The sequence below is a fragment of the Cynara cardunculus genome, unplaced genomic scaffold, assembly GCF_001531365.2.
Source record: "Cynara cardunculus var. scolymus isolate 2C unplaced genomic scaffold, CcrdV1 Un_Scaffold_4143, whole genome shotgun sequence".
NCBI lineage: Eukaryota > Viridiplantae > Streptophyta > Magnoliopsida > Asterales > Asteraceae > Cynara > Cynara cardunculus.
Genome location: NW_020201766.1, coordinates 14643 through 27615, shown reverse-complemented (window position 1 = coordinate 27615; position 12973 = coordinate 14643). Strand labels below are relative to the sequence as shown.

General features: G+C 33.4%; 1 protein-coding gene across 1 annotated transcript; it reads left to right on the top strand.

Moving 5' to 3' along the window:
• Positions 1-9221: 9221 nt before the first annotated feature.
• Positions 9222-11395, top strand: LOC112503927 (ankyrin repeat-containing protein ITN1-like). The gene is made up of 2 exons (XM_025107898.1): positions 9222-9797; positions 10308-11395. Exons 1-2 carry the CDS (start codon positions 9228-9230, stop codon positions 11097-11099), a joined length of 1362 nt encoding a protein of 453 aa, XP_024963666.1. The 5' UTR covers positions 9222-9227; the 3' UTR covers positions 11100-11395.
• Positions 11396-12973: the final 1578 nt, after the last annotated feature.

The following is a 12973-nucleotide window of genomic DNA, read 5'->3' as shown; positions in this document are numbered from 1 at the left end:
GTATTCTAATAGATTTAAGCATGGCCACCGGAGATAATGTTTCATCATAGTCAATACCATGAGTTTGTGTGAAACCTTTCGCTACTAGCCCTGCTTTAAAAATATGTACGTTACCATCCATGTCGGTCTTCTTTTTGAAGATCCATTTGCTTCCAACAGCCTTATTGTTGGAAGGAAGATCAACCAAGTCTCATACTTTATTTTCATAATTGGACTGCATCTCTACGTTCATGGCTTCAAGCCATTTATCATATTTAGGACCTGATGCAACATCCTTGTAGGTAGTGGGCTCACCTTGATCCATTAATAATACTTCATCAAAAGACATGATAAATCCATATCTCTCGGGTTCATTAGGAACTCTACTAGATTTGCGAATGCTTTGTGTTTCATCAGGTACCCGAGTAACTACTTGCTCAAGTTCATCAACCTTTAGTTGATTGCTAGTGCCAACCTCTTGTGATATATCCAGTGATTCTTGAATTTCTTCAAGATCAATCTGCCTCCCACTAGCTTCATTTGAAATAAACTTCTTTTCCAAAAAATTCAGCACGTCGAACAACAAACACTTTGTTCTCGGTAGGGAGATAGAAATAATAACCCCTTGTTTCCTTAGGGTATCCTACGAATATACACTTACTAGATATGGGTTCTAATTTGTTGGAAGTCTCACATCGTACGTAAGCTTCACAACCTCAAACCTTCAAGTAAGAGAAGTTTGGAACTCTTCTATTCCATAGCTTGTATGGTGTCTTATTGATCTTTTTGGTTGGAACTCTATTAAGTATATATGCAGCAGATAACACCGCATGCCCCCAAAAGGATATAGGAAGAGTAACGCGACTCATCATTGATCGTACCATATCAAGTAAAGTATGATTTTTTTTCTTTCGAACACACCATTATGTTGTGGCGTACCTGGAGGAGTCAATTGTGAGATAATCCCACAATCTTTAAGATGATCACTAAACTCCTGGCTCAAGTATTCACCACCACAATCTGATCGAATGGTATTTATTGTTTTTCTAAGCTGATTCTGAACTTCACTTTGAAATTCTTTAAATATTTGAAAGGCTTCATATTTATGTTTAAGCAGGCAGACATAAACAAATCTACTGAAGTCATCAGTAAATGTTATGAAATATCGTTCACCGCCTCTAGACATGGTTCTAAAAGGCCTACATCCATCAATATGCATGAGTCCCAAAAGATTTGAAGCCCTTTCACCAATACCAGTAAAGGGGATTTTGTCATCTTACCACTCAAACAACACTCGCATGTATCAAATTACTCGGAGTCATTTGATTCCAAAATTCCATCCTTTTGAAGTTTGGTTATGCGATTTTTGTTTATGTGACCAAGGTGACAATGCCATAGATAAGTTTGGTTTAAGCCATACTTTGACCATTTGGTGTTTGCAGTGTAAATAGAAATATCATTAGATGAACTATGAAAATCAATCTCATATATGTCATTGTGAGGTCGTGCCTCAAAATAAACAATATCACTTTTGGAAACTAAAATAATGCTATTATAAAATCCAAAAGAGTAACCCGATTCACATAGTTCTGAAGTAGAAATAATATTCTTAGTTAAACTAGGTACAAAACAACAATTGTCTAATATCAAATACATGCCATTAGGTAACAACAACTCAAAAGAACCTATGGCTTTGACTGCAACTTTTGCTCCATTGCCGACATGGACATCCATTTTGTTAGGCTTGAGTTGCCTACTTCTTTTGAGCCCCTGCACATTATTACAAATGTGAGTTCCACAACCAGTATCAAATACCCATGATTTAGAAGCAAAACTAAAAAGTTCTATTACATAGATACCTTGTTGGCTAGTCTCACTAACCTTGCCCTTGTTTATCTCAGCAAGGTACGCTGGGCAGCTTCGCCTCCAATGACCAACTTGATTGCAATAAAAGCAAGTGGCATCTTTGCCACCTTCTCTTTCTTTTACTTCTAGGCTTGATGTGCAACGTGAGGGACCTTCCCTTTACCCTTCCCCTTATATTTGTTGCCTTTGGGAGTGGTAGAGGGTTTCTTGATTTTCCCTTCCTTTATAGTGAAGATTGGAATGTTCTTTTAGGCAGTCTTGAGCATTAAATGCAACTCTGAGATAGACTTCTCCCAATTATTCATATTATAGTTCATGATGAACTAGTCAAAGGATTTGGGGAGTGAGTTAAGAATCAAATCCATAACTAACTCAACTGGGATAGTCAATCAAAGCCTCTCTAATTGGTCCACTAAACTCTTCATTTCGAGAACATGAATACTAACAAACGTCCTCTCCACCATCTTGCAAGCATGAAACGCTTTGACAGACTTTCATAGCGTTGTTTCCTTGCTTGTTGTTGAAACATGCTTTCAGCTGAGACAAGATCTCATAAGCACCTAAACGTTTCAAATCCTTCTGGAGGTTTGGAACTATAGTGGCGAGCATCAAACAAGAGATCTCATTTGAGTTGTCAAAGTGCTCTGTCCAAGCATCACATATGCTTTTGGTGGCTTTGGTAGGGGGTTCTTCGGGAACGGTCCCTCAAGAATGTATGACTTTTTCTCGTGTTTAAGGACAATCGTTATGGTACCAGTCCAAGAAGTTTACCATTTAGCTTGTCTTTTTCCAAGACGGATCTTAGAGAAAGACCTAGCATCAAGGTCGGTGTAGGTGTCGAGGGTGCCATCTACAAAAATTACAAAGTTTTAATTTAGTACTTTCGAAATTTGATTCTTTAATAAAATTACTTTCCCTTAAGTTATGGAACATTAATTTTTATTAAAGTTAAGATCTATAAAACTCTTTCATTTGTAATTGACGGAGGTACATATTACAAGTTTAAGTTATTTAGGTAGGTGACGATTACCAATTGCATCACATATGCAACTCCTAGTTCTTTATGGGATCATATGACAATACTTTTGTTATTTTAGGCATGTTTATCCCATCTATGCCAACTTTCTCTTATAATTGGCAGAGGAACTGTTTATAAGATCGAGTTCTAAGTCGTCCAAAAAAAAAACTATGGTCTTGGCCCATGATTGTCATGGGAAGGTAAAACACCATCTCACATTAACATGGTGGTCAAGTGGTTGCCAGAGGCACTGTCCACAAGATCATTTAATAACAAGCGAGTGTCATTTAAAAGGATGACATTGACTTACATTAATCTAAAAAAGGGATTTTATCATTTTGTTACTAATCGCATTTCACAAAATGACGTAGAATGATAAATGCTTGCATTCAAAAATCAGTATACAATTTTTTATAGTAAAAACTTATTTCACTTGTCAAATTTAGAATTTCAAAACCCAATTTTATAAAATTCAAGTTACGACCAATTTTAGTTTTTAAATAAGACGATTTTATTAAAACTTCTAATTATATAGTTTGATAATTATTTTTAATATTCAACTTTGATTCATCAAAAACTCATTAAAATGACATTCTATAAAAAGACGTCGAGTTCTAATTTTTTTTTTTTACTAAAACTCATTTTAGTTACAATTTTTTTTTTTATAAAATACACCAAACTCCAATTTACGATTCAAAAGGTTTTAATAAACATTTTTTAGCACGCAAAATCCTATTTCAACCCTCCCCCCCCCCTCACACACACACACACACACACATATATATATATAGGGAAGGGTTCAAACGAGAACCCCTGTGATTTACAAGAATGCGAGAACAACCCAATAACCACATATTGTGATAAAAAATAAAATTAAAAGATTTTTAAAATTAAAATTGAAATTTAAAAAGATTCAGAAAATATTATAAAATTAAAAGGGTAATAATGGAAATGATATCATAAAATCTTTTAATACGATTACACGATCATGATTATCATTATCTAATAAACGGTTAATCACATGATTATCACACCCATATCACATTATCGCTTATATCAACACGATTTGATGTGATTTGGGTGTGATATGGGTGTGATTATCACACAATTATCACATTATCGCTTATATCAACACGATTTGGTGTGATTTGGGTGTGATATGGGTGTGATTATCACACAATTATCACATTATCGCTTATATCAACACGATTTGGTGTGATATGGGTGTGATTATCACACAATTATCACATTATCGCTTATATCAACACGATTTGGTGTGATTTGGGTGTGATATAGGTGAGATAATCATGTGATAATCACACAATTATCACAAGGATTCCGCTCGGCTAGGGTTAACTTAGAAAATCGACTACCGATTTGGTGTGATATGGGTGTGATAATCATGTGATATCACTATCATAACAGCGCACTCGATTTGATCATGGTTTCGATCAGTTAGGATTAGACGATCACATATTTATCACAACGATTACGGACGAAATCCACTAAACAATTTGGTGTGATATGAGTGTGATAATCATGTGATATCACTATTATAACATCACTTGCGYACTCAATTTGATCATGGTTTCGATCAGTTAGGGTTAGACAATCACACATTTATCACAACGATTACTCATGGTTTCAATAGGTTATGGTTACAATTGATTGATCATGATTTCGACAGGTTATGGTTACACAATCACACAATTATCACAAGGAGAGAGAAGAGAGTGGAAACGAACATGCAGGAAAAAAAGGGATAGTTATGACTAATTAAAATAAAATAAAAATTATAAAAATTAATTAATTACATTAGTGCCCTTATTAATTTATTTATATTTAATATAAGTTAATTTATTAATTAAAAAAGTTTGAGGTTATTAGATTGTTCTTGCGTTCTCGTAATACACACAGGGTTGGGTTCACGTGAGACCAAAAGTTTTTCGTGAGACCCGTAAGACCATTTATATTCATTGATTAACTTTATAAGTGAATGATCTAATAGTCTAAATTGCACGATGACAATTTTGTGATTACTGAGAAGTCTCGTGACATTTATGAATGTTTAGATTTTCATATTATAGATCTAATCCAAAGGTTGTGAATTGGTCTTACGGGTTTCACGAAAAAACATTGGTCTCACATGATCCCAAGTCTATACACACAAATATATATATATATATATATATATACAAATATATATATATATATATATATATATACACACACACACAAATAGACTTGGAATCATGTGAGACCAAGGGTTTTCCATAAGACCTGTAAGACCAATTCTCAACCATTGGATTAGATCTACAATCTGACAACCTGAACATTCATAAACGTCACGAGACTTCTTAATGATCACAAAATTGCCACCGTGCAACTTTAGACCGTTAGATCATTAGCTTATAAAGTTGATAAATGAACATAAATTGGTCTTATGGGTCTCACGAAAAACCCTTGATTTCACGTGAACCCAACCCTACACAAATATATATATATATATATATATAGGGGGCTGGTGGTTCAAATGTTAACAAAGATTATTGTGTTAACTTTGTTAACCAATCTTGACCATTGATTCTTATAATAAACGGTTGTGATTAATCATGATAAGAAAATTAATTTTTTAAATTTACAATTTCAAAAAACATATGTGAACAAAGGGGAAAAGAGTATTTAGGTAATTTTCTTTTTTATGTAACTCCTACATCATTAATTGGGAGTTACAAAATCAAAAAATCTCATTATTTTTGTTAATGTAAGAACCATACAAACACATCTATATATATGAACCATTGTGTCAAATACGAACAAAAATTGACATATATATGAACTTGGACTGCATAGCATTTATGAACATAATATGAACATAATAAGAATAACTGCTACACGAAAGGAAATAAATAAGAAAACAGGTATGAACATAATATGAACAGTTTGTGAATAATAGTTCCTTCATTATGAACACATTCAGGAGCGAATCAATGTTGAGATATGTAGCTAGTGTACACATGAACACAATATGAACACTTGTGAATGATAGTCCCTTCACTATGAACACATTTAGAAGAGAACCAATGTTGAGATATGCAGCTAGTGTACATATGAACACAATATGAACAGCTTGTGAACATAGTTCCTTCATTATGAACACATTCAGGAGCGAGCCAATGTTGAGATATGTAGCTAGTGTACATATGAACACAATATGAACACTTGTGAACAATAGTTCATTCATTATGAACAATGAGTTTATCCATAATAACTTGAACGATACCGAAAACTTTACTATCGGGTCTCTTCTACCAATCACAAATTCAAAAACATTATAAATAGAAAAACCAATATTATAAAAAGAACAAGATCAATAATAAATTAACAAAAATTATAAATTCAATATTAGATGCCTTGATTCATGTCCTACTAGAACATAAATGAACACAACTGAACGTATATGAACGCACCTAAACGTATATGAACACTAGTTGCAGCCTATGGCAGGTCAAACATCACAAGCAGCTGATGGATCTGAATGGTTATCAGAATTGGATTGCATAACAAATTAAGTTGACGATGAACTCATTCCATTTGAACGTATTAATTGGGCTCGTAGTAATAATTAAAGAAAAAGCTACCAACACAATATGAACTATAAAAAACACAAAAACGTCATAATCAACATAATTTCGATTAAAACGAATACAATAACATACTAATCCATTACCATTACAAACGCTATGATTATTGTCTTCAATTCCGGAACTCGTAGTTCAATTGTCATCGTAAACCATTTTAACCTTCCCATTGTTGTCGAGTTGTTTTCCAATGGGTTTATCCATATTAGTTTGAACGGTATCGAAAACTTTACTATCGGGTCTCCTTTAACAATCACAAATTCAATAACATAATAGATAGATAAATCAATATTATAGAAAAACAAGATCAATAGTAAATCAATAACAATTATGAATTTTTTTGATTTTGTAACTCCTAATTAATAATATGGGAGTTACATACAAACTAAAGTTACATATTTACCCTTGTCATTAAATTATGAGATAGATATGAACCTAGATAAAAAATGAATTTTCATTGGTTGAGCTTGGTTAACAAAGTTAATACAATAATCTTGGTTAACATTTGAACTAAGTACTTTCTCTATATATATATATAATGAAGCAGGATCCGAATGCCTCATGATTTCCCGTTTCATTGCTGATAATAATCATGATTTAATGAAATATCTATTTCTCAAACTACTAATTGAAATTATAAAACAAATCAAAAATATAGTTTTTAATCAACTTTTACGGATTCTCCGTTGACCACCGTAGATGAAAAACTGGATGATTAAGATTAGGTAGCATTGTGCAAATGATGGTGATTGTAATATAAACCACCCTATATACATATATAATATTCTATTATTATATAAACTATTATATTTATTGATTATATCTTTGTATATTTAATGCCAAATATTTGAATCTGAAAATATATACATCCTATTGCTTATAAATTCATATCATCATTGAAATTATTAAAACGATGTATCTAATATCGATTCAATTCTGTAAATAAAAGTCTATCGGTTTCGAATCTAAACATATCTTATTTTAAACCCCCCTCTTTATCCCCTTTAAACCACCCTTTTATACATTAAATGAAGCTCTAGGAACTCTCATGTCATCAAACTCAAAGGAATTATAAGGTAATTTTAAATCAACTCTCTTTTCCACTTGCTAAATAATTATCATTTATATTTTTATACAAGTCAACGTCAATAGCGTGCCTTTTACATTTTTGATATACGTAAGTTTGATTTAATTTAAAATTAAAGGCTGATCTAAACTAGTAGCATTTGCCGTCTGATTTAGACCATCTCCGGTCATAATCTGAACAATTAGATTGTGAATAAGATAAAAAGAGTTTTAGAGGAAAAAAGAAATAGGTTATCAATCTCTACCAATCCTTCTCACTCAACAATCCAGGATTGAGGCATTCTTTACTAAATGAAATTGACATGTGACATTTGTTTATTGGTTAGTTTAATTTTTTTTAAATATATAATTTATTTAATTAAAAAGTGACTTTAACAGGAAAAAAAATTAAAGATTAAAAAATATACCAAAATTCATAGTTTTCAATTTTCTCTAAGACACTATTGATCTATTTTCATACTTACTTTTGTGACTTGTTTTATTTAATTTCAATTGTATGATAAGTTTTTTATAGTTATAATCACGTTTTAAAATATACAATAATCCGTTTAATTTATTTTTAATATTTAAATTAAAAATAATTATTATATATGAATATATATATATATATATATATATTTACAAAATTATATTTTTGATTGGATTGGATCACGGTTAAATGAAAGAAGAAGTGAGATTGTGTAGGTGGATGAACGAGAAAGTAATATTTTAATTGAGATCGAGTTAAAAAAAATTGTGAGTAAACATAGTCTTAGAACCAAACTACAAACCTTACTACATAAACCTAAAACCGCACTGCAAAATGCAGTTCGGTGCAGTGCAATTTATGCCGTTTGTACCTATCGTACTTTACACCTACAATCCCACAACTATTAATTCAAAAATACATTATAAAATCAACGATAAAATGGCTGTAGTCCAAAAAAATAAAGATTTTCAATACATCTGATTCCCATATATATATTGTATAATTAAAAATAATCTAAGAAGTAAAAAAAATAAACTTCAAACTAAAGTGGACATATAAGTTGTGACATGTCCAACTAATTTATTAATATTGTCGATTACTATATTGAATTAAACTCAAAATCCAAAACGGAAAGTCCGAAAATATTACATAAATAATAAATTATTATCTCTCTCTATATATATGCGTGTGTGTTATATAAAATTAAAAAATGTGCAAAATATGCGGTGCGGTACGGTTAGAATCACGGTTTGACAACTCAAAACCGCAAGTTTCACTGCATTGTACCGTTTATTAAAAATGCAAACCGCAAATTATACTGTAAAAATTCTAAACCGTGTTTTGCGATGCGGAACGGTAGGATATGAGCGATTCGTTACCCCTAATCTAAAGAATCAAACTTTAATATCTGTGGGATTTTGTAAGTTGTGATTCAAGTTGATATTGCATTAATGATCAAGGAGCAAGTGGAAGCCGGACCAACTTAGCCACTAGCTCGGTGGGCTAACCACCATAAATAAGAATGGCCACAAATTCATCCCATTCAACTCCACCTTGTTTTTGACTTTGAAAAAGTCTTGGTCAAAATCCTTCACAAAAACTACTCGTTAATTAATGGAACCTGTATATAAACACCATGTGAAGATGTTGTGTGTTTATATCAACAAATATGGAGACGAAGCTTTATGAGGCATCTTTGAAAGGCGATGTGGAAGCACTTAAGACATTACTCCATCAAGACCAACTCATCCTTGATAGAATCTCACTCACCGCCTTCAATGAATCCCCCCTCCATATCGCCGCCATGCGCCGCCACCTCACTTTTGCCACGTTTCTTCTCACTCAAAACCCTAAACTTGCCATGGCTTTAGATACCCAAAAGCGAACCCCACTTCACCTTGCCGCCGCCGATGGCAACCTGGAGATGGTGCGGGAACTTTTACGGTTTGGGGGTCAGGGTCTGTGTGGTTCTCGAGATCATGATGGGTTAACCCCGCTTCATTTGGCTGCCATGAACGAACATTTGGAGGTTGTTAAGGTTCTGGTTCAGGTCAACCCTCAGGCTGCTAAAGAGATTCCGGCCACCGGAGAAACGATTTTACATATGTGTGTTCGCTATAATCGTTTTGAGTCGTTCAAAGTGTTGACTGAATTGTGGGACGATGATGAGTTGGCCAAGATCACAGATCTTGGTGGAAACACCCTCTTGCACGCTGCTGCAATCAATAGACAAATACAGGTATATTCTTTTAGATGCTTTCAATTCAGTTTTATAAAAAGTCCTCAACATCGTATTGGAATAATTTATAAGATCAAACAATTATCTGTGTTATGTAAAAACATATCAATAAGTTTATAGAACGTTTTTAGACGTCGTAACATGTAACAAGTTTCTTAAAACACTTTTGATATAAAATGTTATAGTGAATCTCTTATGTGGCATTTTTTGAAAAAAGAATTCTTATAAAAACAAGTTTCGTTTAAAAAGAATGTTCATTATACAACACTTAATTTAAAAGGATCTAGAAAAACTTAACTGTTAAGACGTCCACAATCATGCTATAAACTTATTACAATGCTATGCAAATTACATATAACTGTTTGGTTCTATAAAAATAAACCCATTAAAATAGTCTATCAAGACACTTGTACATCTATTGACAGATTTAATTTGTCCTAGTGTTTATATAAAGTTCGAATGAAATGCAAGTTTTTTATATTTTCTGAATGGAGTTTTGGTTTTGTGCAGATTTTGAACTATTTGCTCCAGAAACCATGTATCAAAGCTAATGGAAATGCTGTAAACAGACATGGATTAACCCCACTCGATGTTTTGGATCACTGTTCGCAAGATGTCAAAGCACTCGAAACACGAGCAAATCTAATGGAAGCCGGTGTTTTGAGAGTGAATGATCTTCGACCTCTTTCAAAACCATTACAATCATCAATTAAGTCCTCAGACTCTAAACAGAAAGGGTTCATATCCAGAACTTGGGCTCGGTATCTAAATGACGACCACCATTGGCTGGAAAAGCAACGTGGGATTTTAATCGTTGCAGCCTTGGTGGTGGCGGTGATGTCGGTTCACTCGGGGCTCAACCCTCCTGGAGGGACTATTTCCAATACCCAAGATGGTCGTTTTGAGCTTGGAAACGCAGTTCAAACAGAAGTTGACATGGATCAATACAACCAATTTGTGGCGTATAATACGATTACTATGATAATTTCTCTAGCGATAGTTCTTGTGTTGATCAGCGGATTTCCTCTGAGGAACAAGTTCTGGATGTGGGTGCTTACAATTGGAACACTGTTCGCGATGGTGTTCATGGTGGTTACTTATTATCACTCGCTGACGATGATTGCACCGGATGGATATGTCGATGTCGGGAGCGTTTGGATCTGTTTGATTTGGATGTTGGCATGTGGGATCTTGGCCTTGATTCATACCATCTTCTTTGTCGTCTGGGTGGTGATGAAGCTATCAAAGAGCAAGAGCATGGAGACCCAAACAAAAAGTAACCGTAGTGCAATCGAGGTCTGATCATGGACAAATCGTTTGGCTTTCGATTTGCTCAATGCTATATAATGATCAGTCCGAGTCCACTCGGTACAATCGGAGGTTTTACTGGCCGTTAATTTCACTTGTGGAATTAATCGCGAAGTGCGCAAGTTGACTCGAATGAGCACACGGTTATAAAAAAAATGATGATTTTGTAGGTATTTTTTCATTGTTCTATCATGATTGTAGTTATATGAAATTTGATCATGTACGTGGGTGTGAAATGCTTGTGCAAGTATGTGTGTTTGGAATGTTGATATGGAAGTCGATTTTATTTTTTGTCCAGTTCTCTTTATTTTATATGTCCTTCCGGTTCTCCGGTTCAGGTTACCAACAAATTAATACTAAAGGGTCGTTTATCAAACCCTTACCTGTAAATATTTACCGGTTTACATTATCTTACCGGATGAACATGACAAGTATCAAGTGTTGGAAATATAAGTAGGTTGGAGGTTTTCCTCAAACCCATCCCACATTGGTAGGAAGACTTAAAATAAGAGACCTTAGACTTTATTTTCAATTGGGCTTTGAACTAGTTGATGGACTCATGGTTGGGGTCATGAGTTGAAAGTCCAATGCATATGTGTGGCTAAGGATGAGGAGGTGGGAATTCGGAGTGGCACATGACGCATAGGAGTAAAAAAAGTCTCATCCCAAACTCTTGGTTTTTTTTACTATAAATTATTGAGAGATGTAGATAAATACTGATTAATTAAAAGTCGTTTATAATTAGTATTTATTCTTGATTTTAAGCAGATTAAAAACCGGATTTTAACTGGTTTTTTAAAAGTTTTAAGCATGATTTTTTTAATAAATTAGTGATAATTATTAGTTGACTAATAAGTCTCCCAACTTACCCCTTAATCTCCGATTCTTGGAAAGAAAGTTGCGGGGATTGAGGGTTTTAATCCCAGTTTAAATACCGGATTAAACCTCCAAAAATACACCTCTAATATGCGATTTCTCTCTCTCATTCTCTCTACATCCGATTTTCTTCCAGCTATCAGTTATGCATCTGCTTTACTCTACTTCATTGTCATAGATGTTGACAACCGGAATATATAACTGCATCGAATCTTGGGGTTTTACAACTAGAAGATTCACTCTTAATCTGCCATGGATTGTTGAAGATTACAGAAGATTGATCATTTCGTGGACTCTCATTTGGTATCAGAGCAGGTTATGCACTAAATCACGAGAAGAAATCAACAGATTTGAAGAATTTTTTATGAAATTTTTCTGGAATTTCAAAGTGTTCATCTAGTGTTCTTCATTTTTTTAACGAGTTAGATACAAAAAAATTTCAAAATTTTGTGTTTTTGTGTTAAAATTAGGATCAAAGTGTGCGTGATTATTTCGTGAATCTTTGTTATTCACAAAAATTTGTATTTTGATCATTAGTTCGAGAGATTTGGTGAAATTTGTGTAATTTGAAAAGTTATGGGTTTTTGAAAATTTTCATAAAAATCTTATTTTTGATCCAATTTTTTGGAAAAAGTAGTCATTTTTTGTGTTTTGGACATGGTTTGATCGGATTCAAAGTTCTTTGTATACAAGGATTACCCGGATTTTTTTTTCAACTAGTAATTCTCTCATAGTTTTGAGCGTATTTGGGAGTTTTCATGACTTGGCATTTTTTCTTCATTTCTATATCGCATCAGCCTGACCAAGTTAAGATTTCCTTGTACACATCATTGACCATTCTTGGTCAAAATCTCTTCATCGCACAAAGACAGTTATCTTCATCGCTCATCATACCTGTCCGAATTCAATTCAAGGTAAATCAGCTCAAGCAGAACATCTGGTTTATAGCCTTCATCGCTCACCTCCTATTCGGATTCCTTCAACATCGCACA

Excerpts from the sequence above, each read along its gene's own strand:
- LOC112503927 (XM_025107898.1), top strand. The coding sequence starts at position 9,228 with ATGGAGACGAAGCTTTATGAGGCATCTTTGAAAGGCGATGTGGAAGCA. Across the intron at positions 9,798-10,307 it reads CAATCAATAGACAAATACAG|ATTTTGAACTATTTGCTCCA; the intron begins GTATATTCTTTT and ends GGTTTTGTGCAG.